The following is a 20200-nucleotide window of genomic DNA, read 5'->3' on the forward strand; positions in this document are numbered from 1 at the left end:
ATAATTATCTTTTACACATGCATTGCTTAATTGGATGAATGGATGTATGTATATATAGGGGAGAGAATGTTCTTCCCTTGTTGTATTTCTACTTCCATTTCTTTTGAATTGGCTATTACAAGTTTTCTACAGAGTCATGGTATTTCATTATTTTTGCTTAATTTGTTTATATTATTGCATGCATGTTCCTTACTGTCTTCAAGTTTCTTGCATGCCACTTACTACTTTATTTGCACGCAGGAAAATCGTGTTGTTGACGGGAATGTGGAGAGGATGCAGCGGGAGGAGAGAGCAGATGAGCTGGTTGTTCATGGAAAAGTTGATTGGAAAGGAAGAAAAGCTTTGAAACACAAACATGGGGGGATGAAAGTTTCATTGCTCGTACTTGGTAAGCTAGGATTGTGACATATATAGTATGAGTTCATAAACAGTACTTAACATGAAAATGCATGTGTATACATATACTAATTAATGGGTGGATTAATTATACTACCTCGTAGTACTAATTAAACCCTGAAGTGATGGCAAGTCCTTAATTTAATGACCACTAACCGTGTGTATATAAAACAATACAAGTTTCATTACATATTGTTGTGTCTTTAATGTTTAAAGCAATTAATTAATTAAGGCAAATGGATAATCTTGAGACATTAAATTAAAAATATATATTTTTATTAAAATACGTAAAATTGTGTCTATGATGTTTTTTACATTCTTTTATAATTTTTACATTATATAAATATTTTTTAATTCTTTAACCAATATCTAAGAATATTATTCCACAAGACTCATTAATTAATTGTGCACAGTGCATATACACTACTCGTTCATTAATTGATGCAGCTGTAACTGTTAATTTGGGTTTGCATGGGTGCAGCGGCATTTGGTATGGAGAACTTAGCAACTCTGTCTCTAGCAGTGAACTTTGTGTCATACTTCACTGGTATTATGCATTATGAACTAGCAGATGCAGCTAACATGGTCACCAATTACATGGGTGTTAATTACATGCTCTCCATTGTGGTGGCCGTTCTTGCTGACACTTGGATTGGTAGATACAAATCCGTTGTTATTTCTGGAATCGTAGAGTCTTTGGTAAGATATAAAATTACCTTAATTCCTCATTGCATAATAACATAATTTACTAATCGTTATTGGTAAACCCCAGATATATAGATGTTTATGTGAGTTTGACCAAATATAGCAACGCAATCTATTTTTTAAACCCACCTTTATACCTATTCTTTTTTTTTCCGATTACCTCATTTACTATTTTTATTACTTTCTTTCTTTTATCTCTCACAGTATATATATAAGGAATAATAAACCTAGACTAAAAAAAAAAAAACCCCGTTGACTCTCAAGTATATAGTGGGAAGAGATATACATATAAAGAAAAGAGGGGGGAAAAATAAATGTGAAAGATTATATGATTGGAAAACATAAATAAAAAAAGTAAAATAAATATAAAAAGTGAAAAGTATATGGTGCTGATTTTTCTCTATCATGCTCTTGACCAATATATTTACTTGAATCATAAAGTGTTATTAATTCATTATTTCTTACAAAATGTTATATTTAAATATGTGTTACATAAATAGTTGGTTGTCTAGAATCATTTAATAAATTTTTTTTAGTAAATATTTTTACAAGATCTCTCGTTGACAATGCTCTGATAGTCATACACTAACTTATATATTGTCCTGATTATAATTGACTTGTTGGTATCACTTATAAGTTAAGTTATTGGAAAACTTATCATACATAGTATACAAATGTTTTACATATTATCTTTTTTCTCTTTAATAAAACCAATTGAAAGTAAGCCCAATTTATAGAAGCAACTAATTTACGTACTTTAAATTTCTAAAGCTTATTCAATCACAAGTGCATATGTGCATGAATGTGTTGTAGGGACTGGCATTGCTTACGATACAGGCACGCGTGGGTAGCCTGACACCACCCATTTGCGACCTGTACAATGTGAGAGATGCACATTGTGAAAAGCTTAGTGGGAAGCAAGAAGCATTTCTCTTCATTGGCCTCTACTTGTTGGCCTTTGGCAGTGCAGGTTTGAAGGCTTCCCTGCCATCACATGGTGCTGATCAATTTGATGAAAGAGACCCCAAAGAAGCAATGCAAATGTCGAGCTTCTTCAACGGTCTCTTTTTAGCACTTTGCGTTGGTGGTGCAGTCAGCTTAACATTTAATGTGTATATACAAGACAATAATGGATGGATCTGGGGCTTTGGGATCTCCACCGTTGCTATTGTTTTGGGCACCATTATCTTTGCCTCTGGATTGCCACTATACCGAATTCATGCTGCACATACAACAAACGGAATCTTGGAGATCATTCAGGTATACACTCTTTTGCAAACCTTATTTTGTGCTGCATATATTTCAATTTGAAAATCATATTTTTTTTTTTTACCATGATGATATTAGTGTGGAACATTTATTAATTTTACTGATAATCAATTAATCTTTTGCCAAAAAATCTATTTGATTGTCTTTAATAAAAAGAAATTCAATCATATTTTTTTTATCCACAAAATTTAAATTTGAGACTTTGTTTAAAAGAACAAAATCCAATACTACTCACACTAAGATTTGTTGGTTGAAAAAGTATACTTTTGAGTTCATTAGGCATGCATTCTGAAAGTAAATTTTTTTTATACAAATTGTTAACCAATTAAAATTCATTCTTAGGATGACTTTTAAATAGTATATTATAAAAGATAATTTAATAAACTTTTATGAAAACCCTTTACATTGTTGGTAGATATATTACTTATTCTATTTTTATTTACTTATAGTCTGGTACAATACAATAGTTGAACTTTTTAATTTAGCTCGATATTGCAATTATCAAGCGCATTGGTTTTGAATTCTTCGCGTCTATTTTCCAGGTCTATGTTGCTGCAATTCGCAACAGAAACCTTCCCCTTCCTGCCAATCCTATCCAACTATATGAGATTCAACAGGACAAAGAAGCCGCAGTGGAAATAGAGTATCAACCTCATAGAGATATTTTCAGGTTCAATCCGACTGTAATATGAGTGAAATACTATATGTTAATTGTTGATAGCTAAGTATTAAAGAGTAATGATAAATGTATATACCATGGGGATTCTCCAGTGTCTACCTGTCACACATGGCTAACCATGTGTGCAAATAAATATGATTGTATACAATTATCGATTTGAATTTATAGTGTTTGTAGTTAATTAAATATGTCTGCAAGTGGTTAATAGTATCACGATCGAAGTTATGAGGTTATTGAAATGTTTAACGGTGGTTAACTTTACCTCACAAGTCAGAACTGATTAATAGGAAATGAACTTGTATATATAATTATCATTATGTACTATTGACACAAATAGTTAAATATGTCTCACAAGTGATTAATTTTCTTTTGCACAGGTTTTTGGACAAAGCAGCTATCAAAAGTAGATCTGATGAGCAACCTGAGAACCAAGAGACTCCAAACCCGTGGAAACTATGCAGAGTTACCCAAGTAGAAAATGCTAAAATCATTCTAAGCATGCTCCCAATATTCTGCTGCTCAATCATCATGACCCTTTGCTTAGCACAACTTCAAACCTTCTCTATTCAACAAGGCTCCACCATGAACACCAGGATCGCCAAGCATTTTAACATCCCACCTGCATCTATACCAATCATCCCAGTTGCCTTCTTAATCGTTTTCGTCCCTTTCTATGATCGCATTTGTGTTCCTTTTCTACGTAAATTCACCGGTATTCCCACCGGCATTACACACTTGCAACGCATAGGAGTAGGCCTGATACTCTCTTCCATCTCCATGGCAGTTGCAGCAATCATAGAGGTCAAAAGAAAAGGAGTTGCTAGAGACAACAACATGCTTAATGCCTTGCCAGTATTACAGCCATTGCCAATTAGTATATTCTGGATTTCTTTTCAGTATTTTGTATTTGGCATAGCTGACATGTTTACCTATGTTGGGCTTCTTGAGTTTTTCTATTCAGAGGCACCAAAAAGCCTTAAATCAACAGCAACATGCTTTCTCTGGTGTGCTATGGCCCTTGGCTATTTTCTAAGTTCCATAATGGTTAAAATTGTGAATAGTGCAACCAAGAATATTACTGCAAGTGGAGGTTGGTTACAAGGGAACAATATCAACAGAAACCATCTGAACTTGTTCTACTTACTCCTTTCCATATTGAGCTTGATCAACTTCTTTGTCTATTTGTTCGTTTCAAAGAGGTACAAGTACAGGCCTCAACACCCTGCAGTTACTGGTGGCAATTCAGAGGAGTGAATATTGGGAGATAAAGGTTTAGCTTAATATGATTAATATGGAACAGTGAAGATTTGGTGGGTTGTACTTTTCTTTGTTTGTTAAAAATGTACGTGAGTAAATAGATAGAGGACTGCACCTTTATTTTTCATGTAATGTCTTGGGTTAGAGCTATAGTTTCCAAGAAATCCATGTGAAGTTTTTATTTTACCTCTGCATTTGGTTACATTTGATTTCTATTTTCACTTTTGCTACAAATTTTTAAAATTCACGAAAAGTTGTATTTTTAAATCAATAATAATTGTACAATTAAATTTAAAATAGTTATTTTGAAAATCAATACATTAGAATTTCTTAAGATTTTTTTGGTTTGAGATGTAGTGTAAAGTTCATTTGTATAAGTCGTCTGATTCATTAACGGAGATCTTCCTAATATTTTATTGTTTGCTTTCCTAACATCTTTTTTTTCCAGACAAATCCTAACATCTATTTGATCATAATTTTGAGGCATGATTAATTAATTAAAGCTTATTAATTATTTTAAGGCTTAAATATATTTTTAGTTCTTGAAATTTAAATAATTATTTTTTATAGTCCTTAAAAATAATATTTTTATTAGTCTTCAAATTTTTTAAAATTTACTTTTAATCCCTCTTAATTCAATGTATTTGTAGTTTCACAAATTACAAGGATTTTTAACCGCCAAATTTTTTTTATATTTTTTTTAGAAAATTGACAATTTTAAACCGATGAAATATTTAACTCGTATTGTTTGATGACCTTTTTTTTACATATTTTTTTTTTTGGTTTTAAAGAAGAAAAAGAAAAAGATAGATGTATAATTGTCATAAATTTTTTTTACAAATTATTATTGTTTTAAATTGTCACAAATCATTTTAAATAAATTAGTTTTTTTCTAAATTATGACAGTAACAAATTATCACAAATTGTAACACCATTAACAAAAGAATGAAAGGACTAAAAATAGTTTTCTAAAAATTTGAACAACTAATAAAAATAATTTTTTTAAAGGATTAAAAAAAATTATCCAAATTTGAAGGATTAAACACATGTTGAAGTCCATTTTTAATATAATTTATTTATTTTTTTACAAAGAATATAAGAAAATTAAAAACTTAAAATTTAAAAAAAAAATCAATTTAGACATTACATCATAGTAATATTATAATATAAAGATTATTAGACATATTGGTGATGATGATACTATAATGAAGAATAAAAGTATTAAGGGTGAGGCTCTGCAACAAAATCAATAAAAAAAAAAAACTCAAGTCTTTAAGGCGTTGGATGCGGTATAATGGTGGATTCCTTTTATAATATAATGTAAAGTAATACCAGGGAAGTTGTTTTTTTTTTTTTTAAGGATTTTCTTAGACTTTTGTATTTAAATGAGGCTGAGTCAAATACTTATTTATTTTTTTCTTGCAAGAAATTTCTTTCTTTTAAGTTTGGGCTCACATTCGTGGTTTGGTTCCTTCCACACTTCTTTGCAGCATCGCATTACTGACTTTTTGATAAGGGACAGATCCACATTAGATGTTCAAGGAAAATTTCATTTGTCTGGCTATAACAATTACAGTCTAGTGCATTTGGCTGTTTAGGAACAAGCTGATTGTTAAAGATTATTAATTTTCTATAATAGAGATTATTAGCAAGATTAAGTTTCTTATGTATAGACAAACATAAATGTTGCATTTGTTATTTTAACATCTTGATATAGACCTTCTTGTAATAAGAAGACTTTTGATTACATTTTTTTTCAAAAAAAAAAAGTAATACGAGTAATATTTCACCTATATATCCGTACAAAATAACGAAAATAAGATAAAACTACAGGTAGTAAGCTAATTATATATATCGAATTGCGTGTGAGGAGTAAACGAGCATGATACGAATCAATGACACAACATTTTAAAGTGTGAACTAATCTTAGCAGACGTAGTGCCATACTATTATTTAGCCGGCTATATAGTTAATAACTAGCTAATTGAATTAGTAATAGATTGAGACATCAACGATCGAGTGGCTCGAAGGAACAAGTGGCCGTTCTGCGCAAATTATTGTAATTTTCGCCATCATCCAAATTTATATATTGTATGGCCGATGTGAACCTTTGATTATATGTCTTTATCTGTTGGCACTCTTTTAGATTGATGTAAATAAAATGTAACAACAAAAACTTTCTTTTCTTTGTGACACTCATGATACACTGGAATTTTTAAGTTAAATATTGCTTAGCCATTATTACTCGAACTTTTCTTGGCAAAATGCCAATTTTGTAATATAAAAGGTCTCCAAACAAAAAGAATAGCTAGTTAAATAGAAGCACTCAAGTGTTCGGAAGCTCTTGGACTATCCCCAAGTTTTCTTCTTGTTGGAAAGTTGTTTTGGTTACATGCATAACTTACATAGAAGATTTCAAATGTTAATAATATTGTATGGAACTTCTTCAATATGCCCATATACCCGTCTGCAGATTTTATTTATTTATTTTGGATTAGAAATTATGGATGTTTTCAAATATTATATGTTAAATTATTCATTTGACCCCTATAATTTTATGATTTTTATCTTTTTGGTGTCTATAGTTTAAAAGTGATTTTTTTAGTCCTTATAGTTTATATTTTAATTCTTTTTTAGTTCCTATAATTTTGAAAGCGGTTTTTTAGTCTTATAATTTGTATTTTAATTCTTTTTTAATCCATATAGTTTGAAAGTAGTATTTTATATACTTTATATTTTAATTCTCTTTTAGTCTTTACCATCAAAATATGAGTAATATTATTAATTATAATTAACTATAAAAATATTAGCAAGTAATTCGTAACTAATTTATTGTAAGATAATTTGTAATAAAAAAATAATTGATAATTTATAACTAATTTGTAATTAATTATTTTTATATATATTTTTGTGATAAGGACTAAAAGGTAATTAAAATACAAATTATAGGAATTAAAAATATTACTTTCAAACTATAAAAACTAAAAAAAAATTAAAATACAATCTATAAGAACTAAAAAAAATATTTTTAAACTACATGGATTAAAAGAGAATTAAAATATAAATTACATAATTAAAAAAACCACTTTCAAACTACAAAGACTAAAAAGATAATAATCGTGAAACTATATGAACCAAATGAGTAATTTAACCTTCACTGTATTATAAATTAATTTCACTTGTAGCATAAAAAGATTTTTCATACTATAAAAATTAAATATAAATTCTCTCACATGTAAACTCAATAGAATATCCATATGCAAATTTAGCTTCTCTAAAGTGAGTAATTATAAAATAATTAATCTCAGTTATTAATAAAAAATCAATCATCAATATTCTGATACATAAAAAATTTGTTATGAATGTATATTTACTAACAATTAATTTTTAAATCAATGACTTATTTTTATAAACAAAGATATTTTATTTATAATAGAATATGGCAAAAACACAAGTTGTGTCCAACAATTAAAAGTGCAACCATACACAACAATCCTCACAATTAACAACTAATATTACTTACTTTACCTTCTAAAGTGACACCGTAGTTTAAATTTACCATGAGATTGACTAGGCCACAATTATGTGATTTTTTTATAAAATATGTTTTTAATTTTTATAAAAATAATTTCATTTCATTTCATATTAGTTGACTAATTCTTTTTCTTGGATTTGATTTTTATAAATTTTTAAAAATGTTCCCTCTCATTACTTAATGATCACGTGCTATATATATCAGGTGACAATGTTATCGGTTATCCCGTAATGGTTGCCTATCGACAAGTGATAAATGTCTTATAGTACATTATAATATGTGATAATTAAACATTTAATTATGAGATGGATTTTTTTTGAAAAAAAATATAAATTATATTAAACTCAAAATGATACAACAATAAATAAAATATAACTCGTAACAACGAAAATTAAAAGTCTAGGGATTCTTGAACCTAGGCCTGCCGTAATTGATAATTTTAAGGAATTAGGGTTTTCATTGAGGAAAAGCGTTGTTGAGTTTTCAACTACAATTGTGAATTTGGTATTCAAATATACTTTTAGGACTTGAAATAAGACGAGTGTCTACTGATGTATCATCATAGATATGTATTGCTTTATTTTGTTTTGACTTCTGTTGACTGTTGGTATTCCCGATTGTATAATGTAATTATAGTAGTGCAATAAGTTGAAATCTATTTACACATATACGTACGAAATACCTATATCAAAGAAAAAAACCCCATTGGAGATTGCAAATTAATGTAGATTGAATCACTCTCTCATTGTAGATGACATATATGTCTTTTATTTGTTACAAATGAGATGTGTTAATACAGAAACTCAAAAAATATTCGTCTCAACAACAAAGAGTCTTTTAAGTAACATTTAAAAAATATTGTTAAATTATAAATAAATATTGTATAAAATCTGTTATTAATTAAAGACTTTTAACAACATATTTTATATAGAGAGACAATATTCTAAAAATATATATTAATAATTTAGATATTTTGTAATATTCAAAGAAAAATGCTAGTAGTATTCTCTTTCTAAGCTTTTATTTTTATGATTGATTCAAATCAATTTGAAATCACAATTTTGTGTGACTTTGGCTTCTCATTTATTGATTTTTAATAAAAAAAATTTATTAGTGATTTTCAATAAATTATAATGATATGTCGCTAACATTTCTCATATATATTTAAATATGAGAGCAAAACTTGAATTTAGTCTTGTGTGGCTTATGCTATAAAAATTATGCCATATAACAGATAAACAATTAGATGATAGACAACCTTGTGAAGTAGAAAATTAAATAAGCAAAAATTGAGTAACTAACTGGATATAGCCATTTTGTACTCGTCATTATGCTTCTTTTTATTGATGCTGACAGAAAACCAGCATAGAATCTTACTGTTCTAGAGTTGGCAAATTCCGTATACACTCAATATCGCTACCAACCAAGAACAGTGCAATCCCATTTTCTATTTTGACACCTTTTACTACGACATGTGTTATATATATATATATATATAGAGAGAGGTAAACAAATTCATATAGGTAAAAAGTTTACATTTACTGTACTATTATCAATTAAAACTTATTAAAAACATATTCGCCTTAAAATAAAATCGTCAAAATTTACAAAAATATTTTGTTAAATCAGTGAGGTAAAATAAAATAAACTAACATTATAAATTTAATATAAAAACTTATGTCCCAATGTCACATCCTATCAGAACATTGTGTCATGTCGTCGTTTAACACAATATTCCTTAAAGCAGTTCACCTAGTCATTTGCTCCCCCGAACACAAAGTTGAATATCATCACAGGATCCAAACACAAACAACAAACTGGAAGTGAGTTATCACATTTTTAATTACTAGAGAGAAACAAGACAACATATAATAGCCAAATACAATTCACTTAGCATAACTCACATTATTGCACCACTTTGTCATTCAAAATTCACTTTTCAATCATCAATCATACCTTTCAATCATCAATCACAATACACAAAAATCACACACTCTGATCAAGACATAATAACACATCAATTTCATAATAAACAATTAGCAAGCGTATGCAACAGTTATGCTAAGACTCAAGCTTATATGCAATGTGGTACCATGTCACTCAAAAATCTCGTCGGGCGTCTAGAGTACATGACAAGACAAACTACACACTAGCAAGTCAAGTCACTCTCACTAGTAATATCATAGGGAGACCAGTCAGGGTCACAGTGTTTTGCGAGAATGCTCCAACCATATGGGATTAACATAGGCTTAAAGGAGCACTCAAACTGGGTGACCCCCAAGGCTTACACTCCGAAGAGTCCGCCCGGGCCTCTCCCTCCTAATTCAGGTCCAACCCAAAAAATATTTTAACACACAGACTCTATCTATGATTTGTACAAAACACACGACTCCTCAATTGTTCTCAAAATAGTTTTAACTCGTCGCTCTTAAAGAGTTTTATAATTAACTCACCGCCCGTAAAGGGTCTTAAAGTTGTGTGCTTGTACAATTCATAATTCATAACTCAATGCAAACAACATCACAATCACGTAATACTCAATTTATCACATACACTCGATCTCAATCACAATGGTATAATCTCAATTTAACATGTCACCACACTTCATGAATCACATACACTTTACCTATGAACTATGCAATACACACAACTACTCAATTATTTTCAAAATCATTTTAATTTATCGCGCTTGTGATTAAACTCGTCGGGTTTCCACAATGGATCCCATCACAATACCTGTCGCGCAAAACCCGTCATCCTTAAAGGGTCTTACAGTTGTGTGATTGCACAATTCATAACTCACAACACAATATACATCTCAATATACATGTATTTCATCATTCATCACTTGTTCAATTCACCACATACTCACAATTTGAATCATCATTTCATATCCTCAATATAACAATTTATACAAAAGACTATCACAACCTGGGGAATAAAACCCCTCAAATAATATTACACAATTATATCAAAATCATAGGTTAAAATATACAAATATCAAGAGCACAATTTATCAAGCAATTCTCATTAGAACATCAATATTTTATTTATAATCATAAAGAAAAAATTGCAATTTAATAAACAACCCCAAATAAAGCTCTAATTTAATCCTATAAGGACTCATACACATGTTCTTACTAACCTTCAATTGTGAATAACTGATTCCTTACCTCTAAGCGGACTCACGTGTCTTCCGACAGTGGTAGCAGAATCTCTAATGGTTTCCTGAGATTCCTCCAGTTTTTCTTCCGACTGCTCCGATAGAGTTCCCAAACGTCAGAGAGACGGAGAAGGGATTGAAGCTTCCATTTGTACTGTCTTCATGTGATTCCTTTTTCTCCCTCTACGATTATTATCTCGCAAATCCCAATGGTGAAAGTGTGCGAAATTGAGTCTCGAACAATGTATCAAAATTTCGGAAAAATCCAACGGTTAACGAATCCGGAATCATAGTTTTACCGAGACAGCTTTGAGTTTCTGCGAAAAAAGAAAAAGTCACGATGCGAACAATAGTTCTCTCATCTCCAACATCTTTTCGTAATTCCCAACGGTGAGAATGCTCGGAATTGAGTTGTGAACCATTTTCTTAAATTTCACGACGAACCAACGATGAATGAGTCCGAGATCGTCATTTTTCTGAAACAGATTTGATGGTCTGCAGGAAAAAGCGAGGGCTTTGAAAGGAGAAGGGAAAAAAGGAAAATGAGGAAAAAAAAGAAGCACCGTCACTAACGCTATTTATAGTTAGATTTACTCTATTTATTTATTTATTATTTTATAAAAACAAACTCTATTTTATTCTCTATCAAACAAATAAATAAAATATTTTTTTTATTTTCTCTCAAATCATTATTTTAATTAATAATTATATCTCCTTATTTATTTATTTATAAAATTTCATCATTTTTTAAAACTCTATTTATTTATAAATAACAATTTTTTTAAAATTAATTTACGAAAAATGAAATGTTACACTAATCATCATCCAACATATGATGGTGACCTTACTATGAATCATTACTCATTTGGTGTGTTCATAATTATCTTTTATAAATACATATATATTGCTAATTAAGTTTGAAGTATATATAGGGAAGAGAATGGTTTTCTCCTATTGTATATTACTTTACTTCTTCCCTTTCTTTTGAATTGGCTATTCAAAAGTTCTCTGCAGAACCATGGTATTTCGTTATTCAATTTGCTTTGTTTATATTACATGCATGCATGCATGCACCCCATGTACCTAACCGTTTTCAAGTTTTCTGAGTGCCACTTATTCAGCTCATCATCTGCACGCAGGAAAATCATGTTGATCGGAATGTGGAGTGGATATATGCAACAGGAGGAGAAAGCAGTGCTGGTTGATGGAAAAGTTGATTGGAAAGGAAGAAGAGCTTTGAAACACAAACACGGGGGATGAAAGTTTCATTGCTCATACTTGATACGTAAGCTAGGACTGAGACAGATTGAGTTCATGCACATCTTCCTAAAGATTAACATGCATGAACATGTAACTACACTAATTAATTATATGGTGTGGGTTAGAGCAAGAAATATGAATATACACTTTTTTCACTCCTTTTCTCTTTTTTCCTTTTGGAGTCACAGATCCCAGAAGTGATGACATGGTAACCACTAAGAAAAGTCCTGAATTTAATGACCACCACTAACCATATATGTATATAAACTTAAACCACATAACTTATAAGTTTCATTGCATACTGTGGTGTTTTTATTGTTCAAAGGAATTGATTCTGCCATGCATAGTGCATATATACACTAATCGTTTTGGGGTTAGGATTGTCTTTGCAGTTATTTCTGTTGATTATTATATTGATGAAGCGAGTGTTATATAAATATATATATGAGTATATTGGGTTTGGGTGCAGCCGCATTTGCTATCGAGAAAATGGCAACTCTATCACTAGCAGAGAACTTTGTGTCATACTTCACTGGAATTATACATTATGAACTAGCAGATGCAGCTAACATAGCAACCGATTACATGGGTGTTAGTTACATGCTCTCCATTGTGGTGGCCGTTTTTGCCAACACTTGGATTGGCAGATACATGCAAATCCGTTGTTATTTCTGGATTCATTGAATCTTGGGTAAGATCCAAAATTACGTACCTTAATTCCTCATTGGGAAGAGAAATATAAAAAGAAAAGAGAGAAAAATGATAAAAGTAAAAGATGATATGATTAGAAAAAAGAATAAAGATTAAAAAGACTGTAATACAAACATAAAAGCCAGGTGTGTAAAAAGATATATATGCTGTTCATAAGTAGCAGAAGGAAATGCGTATTAAATTGAATTTGACTATAAAGTCTTCAATGTTGAATAGATCTGATTTTTTTGTCCAGCAATAGTTTTATTCCCTAATCTTTTTTATATAAAAAAACATTTAAAATATATTTTATTGGACAAAAAAAGAAGATATATTTATGAAAAAAATATTTATATAGTTTCAATTGCCTTATTTTGATTTTGGGGGTTATTTTTAAAACTATGATATATAAACAATTGAATGAGAAATATAAATAATTATATATAATATTACATACGATATCAATCATTCAAACAATTAAATGGTAATGCATAAATTGTTTCAACCTACATATTCACTTTACTATAATGTGACAATGACTTTTCTATATTTGAAGATAAGAGGATCAAACCTTGTTTCACCGCATCCTTATACTTCTAACACATAGTAGGTGTAACCGTGCAGGGAACTTACTTTTTGCAAACCTTTTTATTTTCCTACATACACCCTTCCTCCTTTTTTTGTATTTTTTCTTCTTTTTTAACTCTCATCGCGCCAATAATAATCAATGCATTCTAATTACTATTATTTTTAATTTAAACAAATAAATTAGATAAGAGATACTTTTAAGAACATTTTATGTTGAATGAAAGTAAGCTAAATTTATACGACTAATTTATTTGAACAGTTTCAAATCAATTTTGAGGATCACTGAAAAATACTTCCACCTCTTATTGTTCTGGCTTATTTAAAACTTGTTCAGTTACAAATGCAAGAATGTGTTGTGAATTGTGTTGTAGGGACTTGCATTGCTTACGGTACAGGCACACATGGGTAGCCTGACACCACCCATTTGCAATGTGTATGTGAAAGATGCACATTGTGAAAAGCTTAATTAGTGGGAAGCAAGAAGCGTTTCTCTTCATTAGCCTCTACTTGTTGGCCTTTGGCAGTGCTGGTTTGAAGGCTTCGTTGCCATCACATGGTGCTCCTCAATTTGATGAAAGAGACCCCAAAGAAGCAATACAAATGTCAAGCTTCTTCAATGGTCTCTTGTTAGCAGTTTGCATTGGTGGTGCAGTGACCTTAACGTCTAATGTATATATACAAGACTGCTATGGATGGGACTGGGGCTTTGGAATCTCCACTGGGGCTTTGGTTTAACTTCTTGTTTTCTGTTTGATATATTAATTTTGGGCACCGTAATCTTTGCCTTTGGATTGCCACTATACCACTATACCGAATTCATGTGGCACATGCAAAAGGACGGCATCATTGAGATCATACAGGTACATATAGACCCTTTAGTAATTACCTTCATGTTTTAATTTGTTCTGCATATGTAGTAAGTAGGAAGCTCTTGATATCTTTGTCTAAGTAGCTCAAACTTAGACCATACATGGGCTAGATTTCATATTTATACAAAACACCATGGCAATACATATGAATTGATTTTGTTAAAGTTTGATAGATACAGAAGAAAAATGTTAAAGTTGGAATTGTATATTATGTGCCTTCATTGATAGATTCTCATGGAATCAAATTTATGTCTTGATATTGCATTGATCTAGCTGTTTGTTTTAAATTCTTCGCTTCCATTTTGCAGGTCTATGTTGCTGCAATTCGCAACAGAAACCTTTCCCTTCCTGAAGATCCTATAGAACTACAGTGTACGAGATTGAAGAGGACAAAGAAGCTGCAGTGGAAATAGAGTATCAACCTCAGGGATATTTTCAGGTTTAATCCCACTTGTGACTAAAATTATATGTTACTTGATGATAGCTCAAGTACTAAACCTGATGCATGATTAGAGTCAATGCTTCATCTGCTGCTATATCACTCCAATTCCAATGCATCTAGTTCCAAAATTTGAGGTTCTTTTTCACAGGTTTTTGGACAAAGCAGCTATCCATAGAAAATCTGATGTGCAACCTGACTCCAAACCCATGGAAACTATGCAGAGTTACCCAAGTAGAAAATGCCAAAATTAATCATTCTAAGCATGCTCCCTATATTCTGCTGCTCAATCATAATGACCCTTTGCTTAGCACAACTCCAAACCTTCTCTGTTCAACAAGGCTCCACCATTGGACACAAGGATCACAAAACATTTTAACATCCCTTCCAGTCATCCCAGTTGGCTTCTTAATCATTATAGTCCCTTTTTATGATTGCATTTGTGTTCCTTTTCTACGTAAATTCACCGGTATTCCCACTGGCATTACACACTTGCAGCGCATAGGAGTAGGCCTAATACTCTCTTCCATCTCCATGGCAATTGCAGCAATCATAGAGGTCAAAAGGAAAGGAGTTGCAAGAGACAACAACAAGCTAGATGCCTGCCAGTAAAACAGCCATTGCCATTGAGTATATTCTGGCTTGCTTTTCAGTATTTTATATTTGGCATAGCTGACATGCTTACCTACGTGGGGTTTCTTGAGTTTTTCTATTCAGAGGCACCAAAAGGCCTAAAATCCACATCAACATGCTTCCTTTGGTGTTCTATGGCCCTTGGCTATTTTCTAAGTTCCATATTGGTGAAAATTGTGAACAGTGTGACCAAGCATATTACTGCAAGTGGAGGTTGGTTAACAGGGAATAATATCAACAGAAACCATCTGAACCTGTTCTACCTGTTCCTCTCAATATTGAGCTTGATCAACTTCTTTGTCTATTTGTTCGTTTCAAAGAGGTACAAATACAGGGCTCAACACCCTGCGGTTACCGGTGGCAATTCAGAGGAGTGAATACTGGGAGATTAAGGATTAATATGATTAATATATGATGGGTTAAAAATTAGGGGGTTGTACTTTTCTTTGTTTGTCAAATGTATGTTAAAAAATAGAGGACTGCATTTCTTTTTCACGTAATTGTCTTGAGTTAGAGCTATAATTTCTAAGAAATTTATCTGAAATTTTTACCTCATGCCTTTGGACATATTTGATTTCTATTTTTAATGTTGATTGCAAGTCTAGGAATAGAAAATTAAAATAACCTCATCTAATCCAAAGATTTTGATACAACCATCATAACAACAGCAAATAGAATCAGCCACCAAATAAGTCAAACTGCAAAATTGGCAAGGTTCTAAAACCACTTACTTGTTTTTACATAATACTTGATTTAACGTAAATCCAGATAAGCCAAGCATTACAGAGGAGTAAGCCAATTACGATAAGGAAAATTAAACTTTGAACATAATCAGTGGAATTCAACCAAAGTTCTTGGTTGAGAATTTTAACATACTCCGTGCTGCTATCTCTATAGTGATAGGTAATAACTAAAAGACCATGCAATCTGTCCATCACCGTAAAAATGACATCACCATTTTCAGTCATGATCAATGGAGACATCCGAAGAGATGGATCCCTAAGATGAAGTTGAAGACAACTAATGTTCAGCAACGAAATCCAAGACTCTACAACTCCAAACTCCTTCATTTGCCAAAAAGAAAAATGTTTTCCGTAGCCATAATAATGAGAAAGACATAGGCAGCCCCTCAAAACCCCAAGATCTGGGTAAAGATCCAGCATCACCAAGGTTGTATAAAGGCATTCAAGAGGCAACAAATATCTGCATGTCTCATTCCTTAAATCAAAGGAACAAATTACAAAAGACAGATAGCGAGTATCAGCTCTGGACTTAACAGCAGCTACCCAGTTAAGATGGCCACTCACATAGTGTCCTCCATGGCATCCTTGAACTGTCATTAGTTTGGGAAATCCATTCCAACTTACAACCTTTCTCCAACAATTATCACCCATGCAGTGAACTCTCACTTCTGCTGTTTCCGGTGAATATTCCCCATCGCCAACCACTGCAACCACTTTGTAAGTGTCACTTGAATTGTCATAGCCAAAGCCCATATGCAGAAAAGTCCTAGGATGTGGATGAGTTTGTAAGCAGGGTGACTTTTTGGATCTTAACCTTGTAGCAGGGTTCCAAAATCGGACCCATAATACTTCTTCTTCACGAATTACAGATTTTAATCTCAAACAGATCAATCCATTGCAGTCCCCAATAAGTTGGAAGTTGTACTTGATTCATCAACTGTGAATGGTGGCTCCTCCAGTAAACATTCTACGGGGCAGCAGTGTAGGAAATCTGGTAAGTGGATATGGGAGTAGTTGACTAGCGTGAATAGGATTGGAGTGTCTCTGAGAGATCTTTGAAGGTGCAGTTTCACGAAAGTAGGATCGAAAACATGGAATTCCAAGACTTGCAATTGCACCTGAATCGCATTAGAGTCTTCACAAGAAGGAACAAGAAGATTTCCGCGACAAGTTCCGGAGGGAGAACGGGAAGAGACTTTTTGGAATGACCGATGCAAAAACAGAAGCGCTATATATGCAGAATCCCTTCATCGTGCAAGCAAAAGATATTCCTTCGTCTGAGCCAAGTAAACCAGTACTGTTACACAAGAAATGATAGTTGAAAGTAAATGTGTATCAATAATGTGATGCCAAATAAAAACATCATCTAAATACCAAGGATCAGACAAAAGGGAAAACAGCATGTTGCACCCCAATGATCAGCTTTGTTCATAATAAAAAATCTATAGGCGTTAGGGTTCACAACTGTACAGAAAATCATACAAAGTGTCGTGAGAGCAGCAAAGGAGAACTGGTGCATGGAGAAGAGAAGCGATCAAGTGAAGCGTAAGGGCTAAGGCAGGGCTGCATGTTTTGTTTGTGTTGGGCTAATTAAGGCTTAGGAGAATACAAGTGGCTTAGGGGTGTTTGGTTTGTCTATGATAAAAATGTGTTTGATTGGATTTTGGAAAATATTTTTAGTGAAAATAAAAACAGAAAAACAACCAGAAAATGAAAACAATAAATTTTTTTTTTAATGGAAAACATAAACCTCATCTTGGATAAAATGAATATAATTTTAAGAAAATTTAAAAATATAAAAAAGATAAAAAGTCAATATATCAAACAAAAAATAAGAAATCAAATTAAATATATTTTCAGAATTTTAATATGAAAATAATTTTTAAAAAATAAAAACAGGAAAATGCAAACCAAAAAGACCTTTATTTATCACCTATTTCTCTTTTCCTTTTCAATTGGTTGGCTTTGTCTTGCCTTCACGACTACTTCCCGTATTCATCTTTTAATCAGATTTCGTCCTCAATATGAATAATCACTATTACAAAAATGCATAATAGCCACAATTTTATTTCCGTGTTTTTCGACCGAATTGACCTTAGAAGTAGCGACGGAATATTTTCACTCGTTGATGAACAAATATTTGTCATATGCAATGATGGTAATGATTTTTTTGTTTCATTTTTCACTGATTTTTCAATTTGAATAGTTTTTTCATTAAACAGTTCTAACAGATTTTATTTTATTTAAAATTTTGTTTGATTGTGAGGTCTTAAAATAGAACTTCAGTTTTGCAATATTAGAGTATTATAATTCTGCATATGAATATGTTTTGGCCATAACATATTTTTTTCATTATTGTATCCCCTGTATTATTCTTGCTTGCAATTAGCACATTTTTTACTAATTTTTATAATTAAAGATTTAACTCTTATTATAACTCACCAATTTTGAATGTTCAGCATAATTTATCCGACTAATTAACAAGAGACATAATTTATCCATACTCTTATTATAAACTCTCTCTCACATTATTCTTGATTATGATGATGGTATATTGATTTCTAAAGTGAGTGGGAGAGAATAGAGTATATACTGGGAATATGCCTTATGGCACATTACATGGTTGGATCCAAGCATAACTAACCAAGACAGTCGATTCCAAATCCTAATCAATCTGGTTCCAGTTTGAGTTGCGATTATGGCAAACCAGGCAGTGTATTCGGTGTGGGCGATTCCACCGGAAGACGTGGGCGCCAGATGCGCTAACCTCATGACCGCCCTCCGATCCGAGTTCGGCGGGCCCCACTTCCACCCCCACATCACCGTCGTCGGAGCCATCAAACTCACCCCGGAAGACGCCGTGACCAAGCTCCGATCGGCGTGCCAAGCCCTGAGGCCCTTCCACGTCACCGTGGACCGCGTGGCCGCCGGCAGCTTCTTCTACCAGTGCGTGTATCTCCTCCTCCGCCCCGACCCTCACCTCCTCGAAACCAGCGCACACTGCTGCACCCACTTCGGTTACACCAATTCCACTCGTAATTGCCTTTCTCTTTCTCTAATTAATTATTCTTCGTTTTCGAAAGAAACTTTAATTCGCGAATGTTGATGATTGATTCCTTTGCAGCTTACATGCCACACTTGAGTCTTCTATACGGAGATTTGAGCGATGAAGAGAAGCGGAAGGCGCAAGAGAGGGCTAATGCTATCGATGACACGCTCGGTGGCTTGACCTTTCAGATTACGCGCCTTGCCTTATACAAAACGGACACTGAAGACAAAACGCTCAAATCTTGGGAGAAAATTGCTGAATGCACTCTCACTCCAAATTAGTAACTTCTTAACTTCAATATTAGCAAAATCCACAACTCTGATTAAGTTTTTGGTTTTCTACACTCTCTAGCTGTCTTCTTAGTCTTTCTGAGTGCTACTGCTATGTGCTTACTGCTTACCAATTTCCAAACTCTATATATAATAATGTCAAATAATAAGGCACTAGTACTTCTTGTTGTTTCTTCTTTTTTAAGGCCCATAATTATGAAGGCATTATTAATCTGCATAAGTTTTGCTGTTGGTAAGAGATTGTTAGACACCCTTGGAATGTAGACATCAACATAGAGATAGGAAAAGAGAAGAGATGAGTAATTGATATGATTAGTGATGTGATTTGATAAGAAGTAATAAAGGGTAGTGCCAGTTGAGTATTTGCAAATTTTGAGCGTCCAAATATCATGACTCTTTTGTTGTAACATTATTGACAATTAGAATTAGGGCAGTTACATACATACAGTAAGTTTTGTTGCAGCAAGAGAAATGCTTGCAACAAAATCTCTCGTACTCTATTTTCAACCTAGTATTTTCTATAGGGTCAAATTCATGTAAGTCTCATTAAATATATACATCTCATTTGGTAGGTCTCATCCTCAAGCTAATCATACTTGAGTGAACTTTAACTAACAAGAGAAAGTATGCTACTA

General features: G+C 32.2%; 3 protein-coding genes and 1 pseudogene across 3 annotated transcripts; 3 read left to right on the plus strand and 1 right to left on the minus strand.

Moving 5' to 3' along the window:
- Positions 1 to 4508, plus strand: LOC114412973 (protein NRT1/ PTR FAMILY 4.5-like). Its single transcript, XM_028377102.1, has 6 exons — positions 1 to 139; positions 241 to 388; positions 878 to 1095; positions 1915 to 2361; positions 2913 to 3040; positions 3427 to 4508. The coding sequence occupies exons 1-6, from the start codon at positions 137 to 139 to the stop codon at positions 4301 to 4303; spliced, it is 1821 nt and encodes a 606-aa protein (XP_028232903.1). The 5' UTR covers positions 1 to 136; the 3' UTR covers positions 4304 to 4508.
- Positions 4509 to 12177: 7669 nt separating this feature from the next.
- Positions 12178 to 15860, plus strand: LOC114411363 (annotated as a pseudogene).
- Positions 15861 to 16220: 360 nt separating this feature from the next.
- LOC114411364 (F-box/kelch-repeat protein At3g23880-like) lies at positions 16221 to 16979 on the minus strand. The gene has a single exon (XM_028375067.1). The coding sequence runs from the start codon at positions 16977 to 16979 to the stop codon at positions 16221 to 16223; it is 759 nt and encodes a 252-aa protein (XP_028230868.1).
- Positions 16980 to 18788: 1809 nt separating this feature from the next.
- Positions 18789 to 19785, plus strand: LOC114412974 (cyclic phosphodiesterase-like). Its single transcript, XM_028377103.1, has 2 exons — positions 18789 to 19261; positions 19351 to 19785. Exons 1-2 carry the CDS (start codon positions 18925 to 18927, stop codon positions 19554 to 19556), a joined length of 543 nt encoding a protein of 180 aa, XP_028232904.1. The 5' UTR covers positions 18789 to 18924; the 3' UTR covers positions 19557 to 19785.
- Positions 19786 to 20200: the final 415 nt, after the last annotated feature.

The sequence above is a fragment of the Glycine soja genome, chromosome 5 (assembly GCF_004193775.1).
Source record: "Glycine soja cultivar W05 chromosome 5, ASM419377v2, whole genome shotgun sequence".
Classification (NCBI taxonomy): Eukaryota; Viridiplantae; Streptophyta; class Magnoliopsida; order Fabales; family Fabaceae; genus Glycine; species Glycine soja.